Source organism: Octopus bimaculoides, chromosome 4 (genome assembly GCF_046866305.1).
Source record: "Octopus bimaculoides isolate indiv1 chromosome 4, ASM4686630v1, whole genome shotgun sequence".
Lineage (NCBI taxonomy): Eukaryota > Metazoa > Mollusca > Cephalopoda > Octopoda > Octopodidae > Octopus > Octopus bimaculoides.
In genome coordinates, this window is record NC_142931.1 from 96,971,811 (window position 1) to 96,994,881 (window position 23,071).

Below are 23,071 nucleotides of genomic sequence, written 5' to 3' on the forward strand. Positions count from 1 at the left end.
CACCTTGGGCAAGTGTCTTCTACTATAGCCTCGGGCCGACCAAAGCCTTGTGAGTGGACTTGGTAGACGGAAACTGAAAGAAGCCCGTCGTATATATATGTATATATATATATATATGTATATATATATATATGTGTCTGTGTTTGTCCCCGCAACATCGCTTGACAACCGATGCTGGTGTGTTTACGTCCTCGTAACTTAGCGGTTCGGCAAAAGAGACCGATAGAATAAGTACTAGGCTTACAAAGAATAAGCTCTGGCGTCGATTTGCTCGACTAAAGGCGGTGCCTCAGCATGACCGCAGTCAAATGACTGAAACAAGTAAAAGAGTAAAGGGTATAAAAAAATAAATATACCAATACGTCATAATGTCTTTAAGCTTTTGAAGTTCACTAATTTTCCTTGGAAAAACTTGTTGGAAGGGTTAGGATGCATGTGTTTCTGTGCAGTGTTTTTTTTCAAGAAGGCTAGATGTTTATGTGTCAAACAGAAAGTGGGGTAGTAGTAGTAGCAGTAGTAAGTTCCTGTGAATAAGGGGAGATAATTCTGTGGGTTTTGTACTTTTTAATTGGAATGCTGGATTCTTTGTCAACAGGATGCTTATGTCTGTTCTTAGATTTAATGAGGTAGGTTAGAAAAAAGAATACAGTCACCGTGTAGTTTGCATATTAAGAAGTGTTTAGAATTTTTCAATAAAAATATTCTCCTTGTTGATTCTTTCTTGTGTAGAGATTCTGTCTTTACATTGATAGAGAGGGAAACTGAGAAATTTGGGATTTTTATTTCTAGTGCAAGACTCTATGTGGCCACTGAGTGGAATTTGACGGTACTGTAGGAGATTTATCTGTTCTTTATGGACTGCTACTCTTCTGCGTAAAGGCATGCTTGTTTGTCCGATATAATTGTGTTGGCAACCTGCGTATGTAAGGATGTAAATGAGGTTCTCGGAGGAACAAGTGAAGTTGGTCTTGATTTTAAACTTTGTTCCTTGTTTGAAAGTAAATTCAGAGCCTTCAAGTAGGTAGGGGCAGGTACCACAGTTAGGGCATGCACATTTTTTAACTGATGGGGGTGGATGTGGTGTGTGTAGTTTGGCATTTGTTGAGTTTTTTCAATGATTTGTGTTGCCTTTTGCATTTAAGGATTTTATGTGTATTGATAATATTATTCATTTTCGGGTCTGTGGTCAGTAAGGGGAGGTTTTGTATGATTGTGGTGTATGCTTCAATGTTTTTGAGGTTGTGGGTGGAAATGTATGGAAGTATTTTGAGGTTGGGTGTGTTACTGTGTTGGGTGGTTTTTCAGTGTGTTATTGTCAGTTCCTTGGCGCGTTTTATTCCATAGTCTATGAGTATGGAGAGATATTGGTGTTGTAATAGTGTTTTTTGAGGTCTTGTAGGCATATTTCTTGAGTGGTTGGGTCAGAGACAATGGTGCAAATCCTTTTAGCTAAGTTGATATATATCTTGGTGTGTTTTGGGTGGCATGAGCTGAAGAGGAGATATTGTTGTGAGTCTGTAGGTTTGTGGTAGATGTCGGTTGTGACTTGGTTGTTAGGTGTTTTTATAATTAGGAGATCAAGGAAAGGGAGATGATGTTTGTTGAATTCCATAGTGAATTGAATGTTGGGATGTATGTTGTTAAGTGTGGTTTTGAATTCCAGAAGTTTTTCATAAGATTCTTTCCATATGATGGAACAATCATCTAGGTATCTTTTCCAGTTTTCCATTAAGTAGATGTGGAAAAGGTGTCCAAATTTCTGGTGTGATATCTCAGAAAGTGATAGTTCAAAGAAGCCCTTTATGAGGTTCGCAAGGACCGGTGCAGCTTTGCTACCCATCGCGATACCACATTTTTTATGGTAGTGTGTGTTTTCGAAAAGGAAGTAATTGTTTGTCAGAATGAACTTGAGTGATTCCGTAATGAAGATCTTACTAAAGCGATTAGGAAATGCTTCTGGGTGTTTCTCCAGCCAGAATTTAATTGCCTCAATATCATATTCATGTAGGATGTTGGTATAGAGGTTGATAACATCAAAGGAAACCAAGAATGCCTCCTCGTTGGTTGTTTTCAGGAGGTGCTTGAACATGTCAAGATCATCTCTAATGAAACTTTTAATGTGACTTAGGAAAGGTTTCAAAAGGATGTCCAGGAAATTGCTTAAGCGGTGTGTTTCGCAGGAGGTGCCAGATATAATGGGTCTTAGTTTTAAATCTTCCGGTGCCTTGATGTTGATGTGGATGTCAGTGGAGAGCTTGCAATTTATTTTTTTATATATTTATTATTTTTTTCAAAAAAACTTTTTTTTTCCTCCTTATCTTGAAAATTTGCCATGCAATGAAAGCTAGTTTGAAATCCTTACACCCATTTATATTAAAATATGCTTTCAGTTTAGCGTTCTACCTTATTATTATTTTTTACCTTCATAGTCGACTGTTACCAAGGTAAAGGTGATGCTTTAGATACAAATAATTACAGAGGTATCAAGTTGTTGGATCAGGTAATGAAGGTCACGGAGAGGGTCATAGCCCAACAAATTAGGGAGAGAGTCAGTTTAGATGAGATGCAGTTTGGGTTCACGCCAGGGAAAAGCACAACAGATACTATATTGCTGGTAAGACAGCTGCAGGAGAAATACCAAGCCAAAGATAAACCTCTGTAACTGGCTTTCGTTGACATGGAGAAAGTATTTGACAGGGATCTCCGATCCCTTATCTGGTGGTCAATGAGGAAACTAGGGATAGATGAATGGTTAGTGAGTGCTGTGCGAGCCATGTAGAGGGATGCCGTCAGTAAGGTGAGGGTTGGCAACGAGTACAGTGAAGAATTTCGGGTAGAAGTAGGGATCCACCAAGGTTCAGTCCTCAGCCCCCTCCTATTTATCATAGTCCTCCAGGCGATCACAGAGGAATTCAAGACAGGATGCCCCTGGGAGCTCCTCTATGCTGAGGAACTTACTCTAATTCTTGAGAAGAAGTTTCAGGTGTGGAAACAAGGATTAGGATCGAAGGGCCTTAGAGTCAACCTAGCTAAAACCAAAGTCCTAATAAGTAGGAAGGTAGACAAAACACAAACCCCTTCAGGTAGATGGCCCTGCTTGATCTGTAGAAAAGGCATAGGTAGAAACTCTATAAGCTGTACCCAGTGTAGGGTATGGACACATGAGAGGTGCAGCAATATCAAAGGAAGGCTAACTAGGAAGATAGTTTTTGTATGTAGCAGATGCTCAGGAGCAATAAACACTGAAAATGTGCAGGGAACAACTTCTGCCACATTCCAGGGAGAAAAACTAGAAGTAGTTGATAGCTTCCATTACCTAGGTGACTAAGTCAGTAGCAGGGAAGAGTGCGCTGAAAGTGTAGCTACTAGAATAAGAATAGCCTGGGCAAACTTCAGAGAGCTCTTATCTCTGCTGGTGACAGAAGGCCTCTCGCTCAGAGTAAAAGGCAGACTGTATGACGCATGTGTACGAACAGCCATGCTACATGGCAGTGAAACATGGGCTGTGACGGCTGAGGACATGTGTAAGCTCACAAGGAATGAAGCCAGTATGCTCTGATTGATGTGTAATGTCAGTGTGCATACTCGACAGAGTGAAAGTACCTTGAGAGAAAAGTTGAACCTAAGAAGCATCAGTTGTGGTGTGCAAGAGAGACGATTGCGCTGGTATGGTCATGTGGCGAGAATGGATGAGGATAGCTGTGTAAAAAAGTGCCACACCCTAGCGGTTGAGGGAACCTGTGGAAGAGGTAGACCCAGGAAGACCTGGGATGAGGTTGTGAAGCATGACCTTTGAACATTAGGCCTCATCGAGGCAATGACTAGTGACCGAGACCTTTGGAAATATGCTGTGCGTGAGAAGACCCGGCAAGCCAAGTGAGGCCATAACCCAGGGTTGTAGCCAGCCCACTTATGCGTACCTTCCCTTCTTTGGACACAAAACTCTGCATGTGAAGACCTGTTGGGGCAAGTGAAATCAAAATCAAACCAAATTTGACGACTGGCACCCATGCTAACCTTCCTTCAGTGCACACTAAACTCTGCTTACAAAGACCTGTTGGGGCAAGTGAAATCGAAATTGAACCAAATTCGATGACTGGCACCTGTGCCAGTGGAGCGCTAACAGCTCTATCTGAGCAGGATCACTGCCAGTGCAGCTGTCTGGCTTCCGTGCTGGTGACATGTAAAAAACGCCATTTGAGCGTGATCGTTACTAGCGTCGCCTTACTGACACTTGTGCTGGTGGCACATGAACACAACATTCGAGTGAGGTCATTGCCAGTGCAGCTGGACTGACTCCTGTGCAGGTTGCACATAAAAAACACCATTTGAGTGTGGTCGTTGCCAGTACCACCAGACTGGCCCTCGTGCTGGTGGCACGTAAAAGCACCCACTACACTCTTGGAGTGGTTGGCATTAGGAAGGGCATCTAGCTGTATAAACTCTGCCAGATCAGATTGGAGCCTGGTGCAGCCATCTGGTTCGCCAGTCCTCAGTCAAATCATCCAACCCATGCTAGAATGGAAAGCGGATGTTAAATGATGATGATGATGATGATAATTTATATATATATATATATATATATATGTGTGTATATATATAATAATAATAATAATAATATATATATGCATATATACATACATATATGTACATACTTATATATGTATATACACATGCATATATGGGTACAGGATGTCATAGAACGTAAGTAACATGAAATACGAAATACGAAGACATAGAGTATATGAACATTTTTTTGCGAACAATGAAAGAAACAAATAGAAAACAAGACAAGCAGCATAAAGAACGACCCTTCGTTAGTTGTTGGCTGTTTTTCTACTCCATATTTTAGGTGATGCAAGAAAGGGACAACAAAACATCCAGATAGACGATACAAAGAAAACAATGATGAGTCATTCAGAGTTTTCTTTCCTCAGTAGAGTTCCAGATTATATATATATATATATATGTGTGTGTGTGAGTGTGTATACATATACAAATATATATGTGTGTGTGTGTGTATTCCTGTCTTGTTTTTTGTCTGCCATGACATTCCTCCATGGCAAGATTTAATTTGTGTATACAAATTTAATTTGCGGTCCATGGGAAGAGCTGTTTTAACGATGCATCCTACCTAGCTCTTCGAAACGCCGGTGTTAAAACGGCGGTAGCTGATGAAGTAGAATGTTCTCTATGTGGCTTGTGTGTTTTCTCGTCTCTGTTTTGGTTGCAATGTCCTGTACCCAGATATGCACCTATACATACAAGTGGATGTCGGTATGCACATACCTGTACGTATATATGCATATACTCATTTACTATTTGTTTTTACATGATTGAACACAGCGTCTCCAATTGTAAGTAGTTTTTCGTAACTTCATATTTTCTGACGCTACTCTATCTCTTTCTCTTCCTCTATCATTTTTTCCCCCTCTCATTCTTCCTCTTTATTACTACGTATCTCGCTTTACCCCTCTCGTTCTTCCTCTGTTACTACTACGTATCTCTTTTTTCCCCCTCGTACTTCCTCTCTTTCTCTTTTCCTTTCGTTGCTCACCTATTCTTCTACTTCCTCCCTTTGTTTCTCCCTCTACCACTCTCTCTTCCCCTTTACTACTACGTATCTCGCTTTACCCCTCTCGTTCTTCCTCTGTTACTACTACGTATCTCTTTTTTCCCCCTCGTACTTCCTCTCTTTCTCTTTTCCTCTCGTTGCTCACCTATTCTTCTACTTCCTCCCTTTGTTTCTCCCTCTGCCACTCTCTCTCTTCCCCTTACACCGGCATGGTCACATGCTTCCGGTCAATAATCCTTTTCTTCCTTGGCTGTCGCCGAGCAAACACACGAACCATTTCGTCCCTACTTTCAAGTTCGTGCCTCACAGCGTTCATACACAAACAATTTTTCTCGTCTGGCCGTAAAGCCTTTTCTGTTTGTTTTCCTGTCTTGTTTTTTGTCCGCCACGACATTCCTCCATGGCAAGATTTAATTTGTGTATACAAATTTAATTTGCGGTCCATGGGAAGAGCTGTTTTAACGATGCGTCCTGCCTAGCTCTTCGAAACGCCGGTGTTAAAACGGAGGTAGCTGATGAAGTAGAATGTTCTCCATGTGGCTTGTGTGTTTTCTCGTCTCTGTTTTGTTTGCAATGTCCTGTACCCAGATATGCACCTATACATACAGGTGGATGTCGGTATGCACATACCTGTACGTATATATGCATATACTCATTTACTATTTTTATATATATATATATATATATATATATATATATATATAATATATATATATGAATATATGTATATATATATATATACTGTTTTGTCTGGGGAGAGTCATTTTCTTTTTGTGCCTTATAATTTAACACACTCACCAGTAAAATTTCCACTTATTTCTTATTTTCCTAAAATTTTCATTGGGTCTTGCAACCTTTTCAATAGTCTTGACTCTGTCCATTATTTACACTGCGTTCCTGTGTGCATGTGTGTGCCTATGCATGCATGCATGTAATAATAAAGTATGCATGTCTGTATGCATATGTATATATGTATGTGTGTGCATCTGTATGTATGTATGTATTCTGCATATTCATGTGCTTGACTGTCCGTGTTTGTGTATTTTTATGCATGTGTGTGTGCGTGCGTTTGTATATGTATGCACCTGTCTCCTTGTGTGTGCATGTCTGAGTGAGTGTGTGTGTGTGTGTGTTTTGCAACTATGTACCGTGTTTGTATGGATGTGCATCTCCATATGTGTCTTTGTGTGAAGTAAAGTGTGTGTATATATGGTCATGTGTTTCAGTCTCCATTTGCGTATGTTCTTGTCTGTTCATATAACCTATGTACCTATCCGTCTGTATGTTGATCTGTTTATTTTCATATCCATATGCTTACATACATCTACTGTTATGTAGATAGATGTATGTATGTGTATACATACATCTATCTACATAACAGTCCACTAACTATTCTACTCTACCTGTGTAAACTGTGGGCATGGGGGTATGATATCTACTATGTATATTTCCTATTTAGTATTGGGGAAGTTTCATTTATAGGGACGTACTCCCGTATTTGTCTGAGTGTTGGGTCTTTTGGGTGCTTGGATAAGATGTGGATGTCAAGTTGACCCAAGTTACCTCCATGTTGGTAAAGTATGGAGGACCATTTTTTTGTCGTCATATGTTCATTTAGTTGTTCTGCAATCCTCCTAGATGTCTCCCCTATGTATGTCATGTTCATGTCTTTACAAGCACCTTCTATGCATCTTATGCTATAAACTACATTTCTAGTTCTACAATTAATGCCAGGGCTAATCCTACATCCCTTGCAGTTATCATTGGTGCATATGGTATTCTCAAAGGGGTACGTCTTACATAGTTGTGATCTGATGGAGTTCCCTGGCTTTTCAACAATCTTAATGTTGAGTTTGGTGTCTTTCAGAGCTTTTCTAAATCAACAGGCTTGTTCTCCATGGGCTGTGGCCTCTACAAACATCACTCCTTGATATTTGTCAGTTTTATACCGTGTTCGCCCTGTTTGCTTTGTCACAAGTTCTTTGTATCCCATTCTATTCTTTGTTTCTATATCTAGGGCAGGTACCACTGGTATCATTACGTATAATGTTATCTAATTTCTTTCTAGCCCCCTGTATACTCGAACCCTATCTTTTTGATCATATCCTGAGAATTGCATGCGTAATGGAGAGCATCCAGCAAATAGCTAACTCCATCCACCAAAGTATCAAGGTAACTATAGATTACCCCACTAAGCACCCCAACAATAGACTCCCTGTACTTGATACTGAACTTTGGTTAGAGACTGTGAACAATAGAGTGCAGCTCCTCCACTCCTATTACATCAAACCCATAGCTTCAAAATATGTTGTTCACAAGAACTCAGCTTTGTCACACAACATGAAAATTAACATACTGATAGAAGACTTAGTTAGAATAATGAACAATGTGTCCCCACTATGCGAAACCTATGAAATGAATAAACATATACAGAACTTCATGCACTACTTTGTTATTTATGTAATCGGTTATCCATTAACCAACCATAACAAAGTCATGACCTTTCAAAACAATAGATGACCAATTAGATTACAGGACTGACCATAACCCCCTCCCCACTTCCCACAGGATTTCAGCAACTCGATAAACAAAAATTAATGGAAAATAATAAAGTATCTTGATTAATACCCAGAAATATATTATTTTTAGTACCAACTAATATCACAGGTATTAATATAAAGTCTAACCCACTTATTGTGGACCTTTATCTCAAGCCCTCAGTAGAAAACATGTCGCATGTTTATATGTATACATATATGTTTGTGTATAATTACTATAATTATATAAAAAGAAAAATACGAACTACTACAGTAATTCTCCCTTCTCAACACATAAAATACGTATGTACCTATGGGTATGTTTGTACGTAAATATATATATGTGTGTGTATTTATATACCTTTTCATTCCTACAAAACTACAATAATCATAAGATAGATTGATTATTCAAATTCCACTATTATTTCTCTTTCCTCTGTTTATACTTTATCTAATAAGAATAATATAATACACCTAATAATAATAATTGACTCCTTTGTATGCATATACATATATATATAAATATATAGATATGTATTTATGTATATGTAAAAGTGTGTATATATGTATATTTATAACTTAACCTAATGAACCTTCTAAACTCTCTGACAAAGCCCAGAGGCACACTCAAGTACCTTAATCTTACCTACCAAATACTTCAGTTCACTGAAGGGATGGAAATAAAGTGGGGTACTATGACCTCTTGGCTGAAACAGCTGTAAGAAACTATTCTACTTTCTATGTTTTATATTTTAATAATTACTGGTATTTTTATATATGTAAAGCATAATATGTTATACATGTATGTATATTGTTGTAACTGTTTTTTTTAAAAAGTAAATAAACATAATATAATGTCTAAAAGTTGATGAATACCACCTCTTGATCCCCCCCATTTTCTTATTGCCGTATAAATTAAGGGTAAAACAACTTTTCACACTCATCCATTTATTACATTCAGTAGTGTAATTGCCATGCAATGAAAAAAAAAACACTTGTGTATTAATAATTGGGTATTCTACCAGCAGTATATTGGGTAGATATTATCCTTTAGTTGGTTGGATTCACAACCTCTAACTCTCTTGGAATTATATATATACATATATATATATATATATATATATATATAATACAAATGATATGAGTATATGCTTGTATACATACATATATGTACATACCTACATCTACATGTATATATAGATGCATATCCGGGTACAGGACGTCAGAAAAATGAACGGGAACATAAAACACAAAAACGGACAACAGAACGAACTCATAGGAAAACAGATGAGCCACTTATGGAATTTTTCCTTCATCAGCTGCCTCTATTCTAAACTAGGCGTTTCGAAGATAAGGCAGAACGCGCTCTTAGAATAGCTCTTCCTGAGTAGTGGATTAACCCACTAAACAGAGGATTCCAAGGTAGCAAACACAAACCAAGACAGGAAAAATAAGACAGTGAAAACAACATTAAAAGGCTGTAGGGCCAAACGCAATGAGATATTGAACGCTGTGATATGACGAAGCTGATATATATATATGTAGTTAATTCGAGGAAGTCCTGATTAGGGATCATATAATCCAAAGTATTCCACTGGTTGAATTTGTATCATATAATGGTTAAGTCATTTGTATCTGTTTAGGATTATTAAGATTATTAATAGAGAGGGTAAAACAAGTAGAAGAAAATGGAGAATAAATGGATGTAATTACTGATTTACTTGCATGTTGTAGAAAGATAACATCTTTTTAAAAAAACATTACAAATAAATTGGAAGTTGAAAGCTCAAAAAAGTTAAGAAAAAAAACATAAGAACCTACATAAGAATGAATGTGGCAATTTTCTTGACATTAAACGTTTGGAAACTCCTATCTGCTTGTTGTCCCAAGCTCTCTGACTCCGACAGGATCAGACATGCCCAATTCACTCCAGTGTTGGAGAGCTTCATCCAACTCCCTGTTGGTACTGGTCCATGTTGGAGAGGAGAGGATGTTGCTCACCAGGGTGGAGCAGGTGTAAGTGGAAGAAAGGAAGCAGAGGAGAGAGAGGGACAAACACTTTCAAAGACCAAGACCCCCAACTTGCTTGGGCAATGCAGCCTGATCGTGGGATGTTGGAGAGAGCCTGACATTGACCAAGCATTCGAGTCTCTCAAAGATTAGGTTGTCGAAGTGTTGGAGGTAAGAAGGGAATCGGTGAGAGCAGCTGACTGAGCAAAAATATAGAAGCTTAGGAAACGAAAGGTAATTTCTAAGTATGAAGAAACCTTGATGGGGTTCGATTGCTTCTATATTCTTCAGCAATTGCTCTAAAGCAGCCACCTTCTACTGGAAGATAGACTCAAAGGCAAGGTCAATAATTGGGGCTCCTAAGGAGCACCAAATAGATGAGGGAGGAACTGCAATGGAAGGGAAGAACTCTGTAAATAGGTCTATAGTTTGTTGATATTGAGGATCCAGAGCTCACATTTGGAGCTGTTTATTTGGAGACCCTGACAACCAAGCTCCTCAACCATCTTGTTTGCAATGGCCAGAACCCTGTCTGGAGGTTCCCCCACCAAACAAGCGTCATCGAGATACCAGACGTTGAGGTCTAGCTCGACTCCCCCCTCATCTTGGTGATGTCATCAATGCCCAGTGCGAATAGACCCGAGTGGGTCGCCCTGTTGGACATCTAAGGTAGAGGTGATGATTTGGTCACCGATAAGCCTGCCATGCAAAGCGGTAGAGTTGTGGAACCTTCTCTCTTACTGAGCTGAGGACAGCATCGCGGCTGACGGAGTTGAATGTATTCCTTGGGTCAAGTTTTAGGATGACCTTCGGTGACAAGGAGGACAAGTTGGTTGCGTGGGCAGCGGCTTCACATCCTAATTTGGTGCCTAAAAGTAAACATATATTTCGAAAGAGAAATTTATAAATAACTGTAACATGTATTATTTTTATAAGAAATGTTTTATGCTTAACAATGCAACCTTTATAAGTTAAGTAAATGATGCCACTTAGTAATGAAATCAGAGATGTTTAATTATTTCCTTATTCGTTTCACTTACTCATTGTAGCCACGTTTATCTTTGTACATTCCCGGCTTCATTTTCAGTTCGACACCTTATGTTTATGAAATGAAAGGCTGCCGAAAATATATTTTAAAAATTATGTATTTTTGTTCTTAGGACATGAAAAAAAAATTCTTTCGGTCATTTCTGTTCTAGCGCTATTGCTGCAGTAGACCGGAAGTTTGTGGTGTAGATTTAGTACTATTAAATAGCTATTTCTTCATTTATAAACGAAATATACTTGTTGTAATTAGTTTTCAATATTTTATCTAAAGTTTAGTTTAAATCCATATGAGTTTGTTTTGATTTATATCTCAGAAATATCTATAATATTCAGGAACTATTTCTTCTCTAATTAGTTGTTTGCCGGAAGCGTGCTATATCACTCTCTTACTCCATCTGTGTTACAGTCTGCAGACATGAGGTGAGTTTGTCTCTAAGCATTTAAGTTTAAATCCATTATCTATATTGAATAACCTTTCAATAATCGTTTATTTATCATATTAGATATCTTAAGTAACACATTCACTGAAAATATGACATGTTCCGTTGGTAATTTAGCCATAGTTAATATGTATACATGTGGTCGTCTCTCTGCCACGATGTTAAAATGTCTGACAAAATCAAGCATGCTTCTTCATACTACTTTAGCCTGACTGCATTAATTATATTATTTACTTATTTTAAGTAAAACAATTTATTATTTCACTTTTTTGGTAAGAAACTAATAAAACCCTCTTTAGTTATAGAAAATATTTAAAACCAAACTTCTATTTTTGAAAATACCATTGTATTGAACATAAATTTAATATTTGTGGTAAAGTTGAAAAAGCAAATAAAATATTTTTTCATGTAGATGATCAACTCTGCCTCTCATACAGCAGTATCTATATCTACCTCTATCTCATCAATCAATCATACCTACACGTGTATATTTAAAATGTCTTGAATAACAGCTTCAGCATTGGCTTCCTATTGAACCCTTTTGGTAAATTTTTTACAAGTTCACCCATTTTGCCCTCATTGTGGAAAACTTTTTTTTAGAATGTACAGAAATCTCTTGTATAATACTAAACGTGTGTGTGTGTGAGGTTACACATGTATTGACATAAATACCATATTTTAACGTATATAAGGAATCCCCTAATTTTTGGGGCTTAAAATTTGGAAAAAGGTTTTGTATGGGATTATAATACTATCCATGTATAAAAAAACTCCCCATATTTTATTAACCTAATTTTTAACAAAAAGGGTTATACACAAAAATACAGGGTACTATTCAAGAAGAGCGGTCCCGGTGCGCACACTTGCGCATCCGGGCTAGCGAGTCGTGGCTAGTCGATTCTACGACTACTTAGCGCGAGTGCTATTTACGTAAATAATTTATTTAAACAAAGTAAATAAATTATACACTACCTGTTTTTGGTAAAGAGTCCATTAAAAAGTTGTTCTTTCAAAATGTACTGGTTGTTCAATGATATCTACATGAGGGACCATTACAAGTAATTGTTTTGCGTAACTCCTACCAAATTGGTGGACTTCGGCACATCGTAGAAATAGATGAATCTATGATGTGCAAGCGCAAATATAGCGGAGGATGGGATAGAGGATAAAAATAGGCGAAACTTTGTTTAAAAAAGATTATTTACTTTGTTTAAAAAAAAAAACCCTCATACATGTTTTGCGCATTCGCGCTAGATATTCGTTGTAGTCGCATCTATTTCTGCGCACTCGCGCTAGGTAGTCGTGGGATCGACAAGTCACGACTCGCTTGTGCGAGTGCGCGCACCGGGAACACTGTTCTTGAATAGTACCAAATTGTATATAAATACCTGGCATAAATACAGAAAAATTGGCAACTTTATCGTTTGTGTAAAGAATGATTTTTCTTGCAATCTCATTTCTTCTTTTGTCCTCCTGTAAGATAGTGCTTTTAAAGAACAACTATCGTTAATGATTATGTATTAATTTACATGCGCATAGGTGTTATATTTTGCATTTTCATTTGTCTAAGATTACGTATACTTGGAATTTTGCTATTAAAATTTCTGAAATTTTGTGTCTTACAATTTCATCCATTTTATATTTTTAGTAACTTGCGACTACAAAAGCGGCTTGCAGCTGCTGTTCTTAAATGTGGCCGGAATAAAGTGTGGCTTGATCCTAATGAAACTAGTGAAATAGCCAATGCCAACTCGAGTAAGAATTTTTTTTTTTTAAAGAGATTTGATACTTTTGGGGAATCTTGAATTTCTTTCAACTACTTTGTTTTTCAAATTTTCACTAGATTATTTTGCAAAAATGTAGTTCTGATGTAGTTTCGCATGCTGATAATGAAAATCACATTAATTTTTTTTACAAAAATTATTAAGTTAATAGCATTTCAAGTTAACTAATTTTGGCCAATTGACAGTATCCGTTTGGTGGTATATTGTGTGTGGTGATCTCTATTGACTTAGAGATCAACTCAAAACTTTACATGGAGTGGTGCTTAAGCGTTGTTTACAATTTTGAGGGTCATAAATTGACTTCAGTTTAAATGTTAATTGTAACACTCAACCAATACTTAAACCACCTTCCTCAAGCAAGGTACAGTGTTTCATCTTTGTTTTTTTTTACATATGGGAGGTAGTTTAAGGAAGGTTTGGCTGCTATTTCTAGCATGTTGAAACGTTTGTGTTGTTATCAGTACAAAAGATACTCTGCCAAATGAAAATTGCTAATTGGCTAAAATTGCATAATTTTAACTGCTGAAAACTTAAATTTCTTGTGGGGTGGGGGTGGAAGAAAAAAATCAGTGTGCCTTTTGTCTGCAAAACTAACTGATTTGAAAATAATCTGGTGAGAATTTGAAAAACTGGTTGGAAGAAATTTAACAAGACTCCTTTAGATACTAAAAGTGATAGTGGTTGTAATTTATAATTTTGTGAGTTTAGTTTGAGGTAAATTAATGTTAGGAAAGAATTTTGAAGTTCTCAGTGCATGACAATTTGTTATATGTACTGTTTGACAATATGTTAACTTACATTTTATTTCTGGGTTTTAACAATATTTTCATCCCCAGAGTTTTCTCTGACACTTTTGCAGCTTATTCATTATAAAATTATAGGTTCTTTGTTTGATCAGGGACAACAAACACATGCATGCAAAAATTTCAATATATAGGCATAATTTCAACAGCTCCTCTTTGTTCATACAAATTAGTTTGTTAGGCATCCATATTGACCAAAAGTCAATGGGAAAAAATAAAAAAAAATAAAAAAACTCAACAAACTTTATACCGAGTCCTCAAGACATTTTTGGACCTTGCAGACAGTTCAGTTTCTGACCATTCTCCAAACAATATTTAGTCCCAAGTCATTTACTGAAAAATTGGATGGTTTGAAGCTAAACATTGAGTTTTCTTACTGGTTCTATGAATGTACATAGAAGAAATACATTGCTCTGATTATCAGAGCTAAAGCCTTATCTGCTATTAATTCAGTGATTAACTCCAGTTGTCACTAGCCATTTTCCAAAGAAAGTTTCCAGAAAAATAAACTGAAAAAAATTGCAAAATTTAAGCAGATAAATAATACAGAAAAGTATTGAAGTATTTTTTTAAAAATCTGAGTTCATAACTAAGGCTGGTTCAATGCAGGTGGTATAGGACTGACAGCTGTGTGGATTATGTCATACAGAATGTTAAGGAGGAAAAGTGTGGGGCATTATTATACATCAGAGTCCAGTGTCAAAGAAGTATATTTGTTATGGTAATCTCATGCTAAACTTGCTTTATTGAGGGAGAGGACATTGAAGAGCAAGTCTCTTGTAGATTTTACTATGGATATTGATGGTTACAGAGTAAGGAAGGATTGACACTTTCTCATCTTAGGAGATATTGGAAGTGGCATGATTGGTGTACAGCTGGCAATGTTAGACGTGGTTCATCTGTAGAAGTAGCAAAAGTCATTTAACACATAATTGTACATTTTGTTGTGAAATAAAATAATTACTGATTTTGTATCTTATTGCAGGGCAAAATATCAGGAAGTTAGTCAAAGATGGTTTAATTATCCGCAAACCCGTGCGTGTCCATTCCCGTGCCCGTGTCAGGAAGAACAAGATTGCTCGAAGAAAGGGAAGGCATATGGGTCCTGGTAAAAGGAAGGGTACTGCCAATGCTCGAATGCCTCAAAAAATTCTTTGGATTCGACGTCAGCGTGTGTTACGGCGACTTCTAAAGAAATACAGAGAATCTAAGAAAATAGACAAGCACTTGTAAGTTATTACTAAAGTTTAACAATGCATGTTGCTGTGGTAAATTAATTTCACAAATTATCTCAGATTGTAGGTGATAAGATTGCTATATACAGATGTTTGGTAAAAGGTTTATATTTTCTATGTATTGGGGGTGGATTAGCCAAACTAAAAAGAGGGCCTGGTCCTTAACAAGTTGCATCCTTGTTTGCTAAGAAAATGTTATAAGCAAATTCAAACTGCCAATGTTGGTCAGTTGGTTGTAGGATAGGATAAAGTTGTTGGATAAAGGTTTTAAGGTTGCATCATGCTCTCCTGCCTACCTCACTTATTTTCTATGGATACATGCCCTTCCTAGCAGTAACCACTTAATGGCATGTACTGGGTGCCACTAGCATTACTGAGGTTGTCAATCAGTTTGCAAGATGATGAACCAAGAGAAACAGGCATCTTTATGCTGGGAGATGAGGGTTGAAATATAAGAGAAGGAACCACACCAGAACAGGTTTCTCGCTGTAGAGAGACTATTAGGACTGCTCAGGAGATGGTGGATGGGATGGGGAAGGGAAAAAACTGGTGATAGGGAGTCTGCATGGCCTCTCTAGTGACAAGAAGTAAATCAAAAGATGAGAATGATTCTAATGTAATATTGATGTATATTAACCTTTCCTTAAAATACCCTTTATGTTTTGTACATGGTATTATGAATGCTAACAAGAACTTATACATTATGTAATAATGTGCATCTATAACTATGTGTATGGAAATCCCAGAAAAATATCTTCTATATAAAATACTTTCACTTTACTCTTGTATTATGATGTATGAAAAAGAGTGTTTAGTCTGTTTTATTGCAGTTAATGAAAAAAACATTATAAATGAAAGAAAACTGGAATCTGCAAGTGGTTTTTTTGACCTTCACTAGTGTAGGCCATAAAACTGCCTGCTGTAGAGAACAGGAAATCACATGATCATATTATGTCCTCAAAGCTCCCTTGCCTGCAACACTTTTTGGGTTTGCTATAACAGTTTCTTTTAATATTCTCAACTCTTGATTTAGTGATGAAGAGATGGAATATTTCTTTACTGTCAGCAGATTCCCTGAATTTCTTTGTTCTAGCTTTGACTGAAAGGTATTTTAACTGGGATCAGATACTTGCTAATTCTCCAAATAAAGTCTTGAGTTGGATCTTTCTGATTTGGTGGGCGCCACTTTTTATTTGTTTTATTTTGTGTGTTTCTACCAAAACACTTTCAAACTTTGTGTTATTTTGTGTTATAGAATAGATAAAAATTTTTGTATTTGAAGTTATTTCATGTAAAAAAAATTGTTGTATTTCGGTAATTTCAATCAATCACTGACGCCTATTGAGGTGAAAACAATTACTGCTATGGATTGTCAAGAAAACGTGTGGTGTAATGGAATCTTTTCCTTTGAATAAAATTAGTGCCGTTTGTCAACAACAACAATCGGCAGTACTGTTATTTATGACATCGTTTGTGCGTTAGGGTTAGGGTTATGAGTATTTTTGCCATATTTGGTGAAAATCTGTTCAATACACCGCCACAAACCTTTTAACCAAATTTGGCAAAAATACTCCTAACCCTAACTCTAAAACCCTAATGCTAAAACCAGTACAAACGCACGAACGATATAAATAACAGTACCGCCGATAGTTGTTGTTGACAAACAACGACACTAATTTTATTCAAGGGAAAAGATCCCATTACACCGCTAGAACATGTTTACATTCCACAGCAGTAATTGTTTTTACCGAAATACGACAATTTTAACACAAAATAACTTTAAAAAGATAAAATTTTCTCAATAACACTTAAGAGTAAAAGATGTTTTATGTGACACATTCTACCAGTGTCCCAAGTTTGAAAGTGTTTCATTAAGAAAACAAGTGGCACCTGCCAAATCAGAAAGATCCCTTGAGTTAGAGAAGATGATTTTGGCTACACTGAAAAGGCAGCTATGCTAAATAGTCTTCATCTAATGATCATTAGAATAGATCATATACAGTGTCATGCAAAATACATGTAACACTACTGTTATAAAACAATGATGCTACAATGTTTCTATTTAAATCAGTTTAATAATGATAGTTATTTTACTGACCCCCACCTCTAATATTTATTTGTTAAAACATGAAATACAGTCAACTTGATGGCAGTGAAGGGGTGAAACAGTAATCTGATTTGTGTGATGAATCCTATGTTATTTCATTGTTAGTAAATCTTAATATTTTCTCTCTTAAGTAATATGGTAAATGTCATTTAGATGTGTATCAATGGTTTTGAACTGAGTGAGCAATTGTATTTTCTTTCAGATACCATGATCTTTATTTGAAGTGCAAAGGTAACATCTTCAAGAATAAGCGTGTATTAATGGAATACATTCACAAGAAGAAGGCTGAGAAACAGAGAACTAAATTGCTCAGGTGAGTTTTTGTTTACTTAATATTTTCTATATCACAACTCTTACTTCATTATCTATGAGTGTCAGACCAAGTGAGATAAACATGTAATAAGAATGGTTTTTGGGTTGGCACAAGTGAAGTACTGTAATATATAAAGTTGTGTAGAGCCTATACTGCTTGACTGGGGAGAAATATTGTTCATAGATGAGGAAACTGTTTCACATGAAGTATTTAAAAATTAATCTACAACTGATTTCCAGATGATCTTTATTATTATTGATCACTAGTAAATGTGGGATGGGAGATTCTGATGTATTGAAGAATAAAGTCTTCAGATTTGATGGTCTTGTCTCAAGAACAGTAGAACACATTGGAAAATGTATTTCTCTACATTTCTTGAGCAATGACTGGAGTAGCTTTAAATAGGGTTGAATTTAGTTCCTTATATAAATGGAAACAACGCTCATTATTTCATATTTTTTCCCTCAAGCTTTCTAAAATCACTAGATAAGCTCCCTTATATATATATATATATATATATATATATATATACAATTATAAGATCTGGTAATTAGTCATTAATTAATCATCATCATCATCGTTTAACGTCCGCTTTCCATGCTAGCATGGGTTGGACGATTTGACTGAGGACTGGTGAAACCGGATGGCAACACCAGGCTCCAGTCTGATTTGGCAGAGTTTCTACAGCTGGATGCCCTTCCTAACGCCAACCACTCAGAGAGTGTAGTGGGTGCTTTTACGTGTCACCCGCACGAAAACGGCCACGCTCGAAATGGTGTCTTTTATGTGCCACCCGCACAAGCCAGTCCAGGGGCACTGGCAACGATCTCGCTCGAAAATCCTACAGGAGCCAGTCAGGCGGTACTGGCAACAGCCACGCTCAAAATGGTGCATCTCATGTGCCACCCGCACAAGAACCAGTCCAGGGGCACTGGCAACGATCTTACTTGGCTTGCCGGGTCTTCTCACGCACAGCACATTTCCAAACGTCTCGGTCAGTAGTCATCGCCTCCGTGAGGCCCAATGTACGAAGGTCTTGCCTCACCACCTCAGCCCAGGTCTTCCTGGGCCTACCTCTTCCACGGGTGCCCTCAACTGTTAGGGTGTGGCACTTTTTCACGCAGCTATCCTCCTCCATTCTCACCACATGTCCATACCAGCGCAATCGTCTCTCTTGTACGCCACAACTGATGCTTCTAATGTTCAGCTTTTCTCTCAAGATACTTACACTCTGACGGGTATTCACATTAACATTACACATCCAACGGAGCATACTGGCTTCATTCCTTGCGAGCTTACGTATGTCCTCAGCAGTTACAGCCCATGTTTCACTGCCATGTAGCATGGTTGTTCGTACGCATGCGTCATACAGTCTGCCTTTTACTCTGAGTGAGAGTCCCTTTGTCGCCAGCAGGGGTAAGAGCTCTCTAAACTTTGCCCAGGCTATTCTTATTCTAGCAGCTACACTTTCAGCGCACCCACCCCCACTACTAACTTGGTCGCCCAGATAGCGGAAGCTATCGACTACCTCTAGTTTTTCACCCTGGAATGAGATAGAAGTTATTTCCTGTTTGTTTGCAGTCTTTATTGCACCTGAACATCTGCCACAAACAAAAACTAACTAGCTAGTTAACCTGCCTTTGATGTTGCTGCACCTCTTATGTGTCCATAGCTTGCACCGGGTACATCTCATAGAGTTACTACCTACTCCTTCTCTACATACTGAGCAGGGCCATCTACCTGAAGGGGTTTGTGTTTTATCTACCTTCCTACTTATTAGGATTTTGGTTTTAGCTAGGTTGACTCTAAGGCCCTTCAATTCTAGACCTTGCTTCCACACCTGAAACTTCTCCTCTAGTTCTGATAGTGACTCCGCAATTAGGGCAAGGTCATCAGCATAGAGGAGCTCCCAGGGGCAACCTGTCTTGAACTCCTCTGTGATTGCCTGGAGGACTATGGTAAATAAGAGGGGGCTGAAGACGGAACCTTGGTGGACCCCTACCTCTACCCGGAATTCATTGCTGTACTCATTTCCAACCCTCACCTTACTGGCAGCATCTCTGTACATGGTTCGCACAGCTCTCACTAACCATTCTTCTATCCCAAGTTTCCTCATTGACCACCAGATAAGGGATTGGGGGACCCTGTCAAAGGCTTTCTCCATGTCAACGAAAGCCAGGTACAGAGGTTTATCCTTAGCTAGGTATTTCTCCTGCAACTGTCTCACTAGAAATAAGGCATCAGTAGTGCACGAACCCAAACTGCATCTCATCTAAATTGATTCGCTCCCTAATTAGTTGGGCTATGACCCTCTCTGTAACTTTCATAACCTGATCTAACAGCTTGATGCCTCTAATTATTTGTATCTAAAGCGTCACCTTTACCTTTGTAGCAGTTGACTATGATGCTGCTACACCAGTCATTGGGTATGACTCCTTCGTGTATCACCTGGTTCGTAATACGGGTGACTAGGCTATAGCCAACACTGCCAGATATTTTGAGCATCTCTGCAGTGATTCCTGATGGGCCGGGGGCTTTCCCGGTCTTCATACTCTTAATTGCTTTATCTACCCTGGTACTATCAACTCGGATAGCTGGTCCCTCTATTGGGTCGACATACGGCAGGCTCAATTAATATCGATTAATTATCAGGGGGCCAGCACATTTAAAGAATCAAAGAGATTCAGAAATATTATCTGCAATCTCAAGGGATTAAGGTACATTTTAAAAATAACGTCGACCACTAACGTGGACAATTAATGCGCTAGAAATAGATCACATTTTGTGTCTATTAAGACCTAAAAAGTTCTCAACATGAAATATAGCAGCATACCAAAAACGTGAGCGGGCAAGACATTTAAAATCACCTAAAAAAATCATTATTAAACAGGAACCAGGTTTCGGATTTAACAAATTCTTACCATTTGTCTATTCCTCATCAGCCTGATTTGTAATGTAGCAGCAATTATCAGAATCGTATACATAGTTGCCCACCACCATGGGTGCACGTGCATATGGTTCTGCTAATTACAGCTTAATGGTAAAGTTCAAAAGTCTTCGTTTTGGCGCGCTAATTCCAGGAATATATCCGCAGATATATTATTTATATACACACACACACACACATACATCAGGGTATGCTAGAAGTCAATTACGGGTTTCAACTTTTAATAACTCCATTAACTTCACAATATTGAGGACATAATGGAAATTAGCATGTACAAGTCAAATTTTGCAACACCACTACATATATAAAAAATGACAGCCATTTTTGGCTTCGCATGCCCATGCTCTTTCTAAAACTTATGCCATAACACCCTCAAGAGTTTCAGACCCCACTTATCTGATTTCTCTATTGATGTTCTCCTTCAGTTGCACCAGGATCTCCGGTTTGTTGAAACTATTTTGCATCCGGCTATTCAAAGTAGACCTCACATATGGTTCCAGCAAGCTGGGGCAACTGCTCGTATCGCAACAATGTAGTTGCTATGGCTGTGCTTTAGAGAGAGAATAATCTCCCGCTATGGCAATGTCAACTGGCCAGCCTGGATTTTTTCTTGTAGGGATACCTGAAAGAGGGTTTACGTCAACAAACTGGAGACCCTGGTTCAACTGAAGGAGAACATCAATATAGAGAAAGCAGAGAAGTGGGGTCTGAAACTCTTTGGGGTGTTATGGTGCAAGTTTTGGAAAGAGTACGGGCATGTGAAGCTGAAAATGGCTGCCATTTCAGCGTTGTCATTTTTCATATGTGATGTAGTGGTGTTGCAAAATTGCAAAATTTAACTTCTGCATATTAATTTCCATTATGTCCTTTATATCATATCAAAATTTCATGCATTTATTTGTGGAGTTAAGGAAGTTATCAAAAATTGAAACCTGTAAGTGACTTTTGGGATAACCTGTATGTATGTGTGTGTGTGTGTATATATATATACACACACATACACACATACACACACATACATTTACACATGCACACATACATATAAAACTTTAGAAAGCAAAAGTAAGTCTTCTACATAAATGTTATGTTGCTTCTTTATAAGATATTGTAAATTCCTGTGAGGTGTTTTTAGGATTTCTAAAAGATAGACATGAATAGTATAGTTTTCTCTTTTGGTGAACATTTGCCAAATTGTAACAAATTTTTGAAAACTAAAGTGGTTTAATAATTGTGATGTGTAATGCTGGTTTTGAGGTGATGATAGTTGGATCAGACAAATTTGTATATTAGAAATGAGTCCCTGTTTTATCATCGGAACAAAAAGATTATGATATCAATAATACTACAGTATCAATATAACAATTGTATGTGATTTATTTCTGTATTAATTGATAGTACCTAGTTTGGCAGTTGTTCTCATTTACATCCTGATGAATATAAATATTGTATATTATGAAAAATTTCCTCCCAATGTAGTGAGTCTGGAAAAAATGGTTTGATTTATTTGCTAGCTAAGAGATATAGAGAAAATGTGAATTTGTAACCTCTTAACTCTGCAACAAAACCATCTTCTTTGCTTATTTTCCTACAAAGTTATTAATTAATCTGATAAAAGTCCAAATTTAGAATTGCTTGTCAGATTAATTCATTCTCCTTATGTTCTGTTTTTCTGTATGTTCTTTAGTCTGATGTATTCTAATTTATATCTGTTTCCTTGCAGTGACCAAGCCGAAGCTCGCAGGACAAAGGTCAAAGAAGCACGTAAACGCCGTGAAGAGCGTATTGCTCAGAAGAAGGCAGATTTGATTAAGGCTTATCGTGAAGAAGATGCCTTGAAGAAATAAATACATACAATGTAAAAAATTAAAACTCTTTGTTTCCAAACTGATTTTGTTTTTAACTCATCCGATTATAAGTAGGTACTATGGAATGTTGACAGTTGGTCATATTTACTGGACTCCACTAGAAGGGAATATCATGGAATGGGACTGTTGTCCACATACAGCTGCTATCCCTTATCTAGTGGTTAATGTGGCAGCTTGGGATAGATGAATGGTTGATGAGAACTGTACAAGCCATGTACAGGGAAGCTGTTAGTAAGGTAAGGGTTGGCAACAAGTAAAGCTAATGAATTCAGTGTATGAGTAGTTCCCCAGAGATTGTTCCTCAACCTCTCTTTGTTCATGATAGTCCACCAGACAATAACAGGAATTTAAGTTGGGTTGCCCCATGGGAGCTCCTCTATTCTGATGACCTTATAGTTAAATCACTAC

General features: G+C 37.5%; 1 protein-coding gene and 1 long non-coding RNA gene across 4 annotated transcripts; one reads left to right on the plus strand and one right to left on the minus strand.

The window, feature by feature from the left end:
* Positions 1-9,812: 9,812 nt before the first annotated feature.
* On the minus strand, positions 9,813-13,209 carry LOC128247609 (uncharacterized). Of its 3 annotated transcripts, none has more exons than XR_016241615.1 (2): positions 12,998-13,209; positions 9,813-10,991 (listed from the first exon to the last, which is right to left on the minus strand). It is a non-coding gene; the product is annotated as an uncharacterized LOC128247609 (long non-coding RNA). The 3 variants fall into 3 exon arrangements; XR_016241614.1 differs by lacking the exon at positions 12,998-13,209 and adding an exon at positions 12,582-12,931; XR_008263980.2 differs by lacking the exon at positions 12,998-13,209 and adding an exon at positions 11,163-11,404.
* LOC106870909 (large ribosomal subunit protein eL19) lies at positions 11,507-22,682 on the plus strand. The gene is made up of 5 exons (XM_014917142.1): positions 11,507-11,589; positions 13,258-13,364; positions 15,182-15,425; positions 17,741-17,851; positions 22,519-22,682. Exons 1-5 carry the CDS (start codon positions 11,585-11,587, stop codon positions 22,640-22,642), a joined length of 591 nt encoding a protein of 196 aa, XP_014772628.1. The 5' UTR covers positions 11,507-11,584; the 3' UTR covers positions 22,643-22,682.
* Positions 22,683-23,071: the final 389 nt, after the last annotated feature.

Excerpts from the sequence above, each read along its gene's own strand:
- LOC106870909 (XM_014917142.1), top strand. Across the intron at positions 13,365-15,181 it reads AATAGCCAATGCCAACTCGA|GGCAAAATATCAGGAAGTTA; the intron begins GTAAGAATTTTT and ends ATCTTATTGCAG. Across the intron at positions 15,426-17,740 it reads AAGAAAATAGACAAGCACTT|ATACCATGATCTTTATTTGA; the intron begins GTAAGTTATTAC and ends ATTTTCTTTCAG.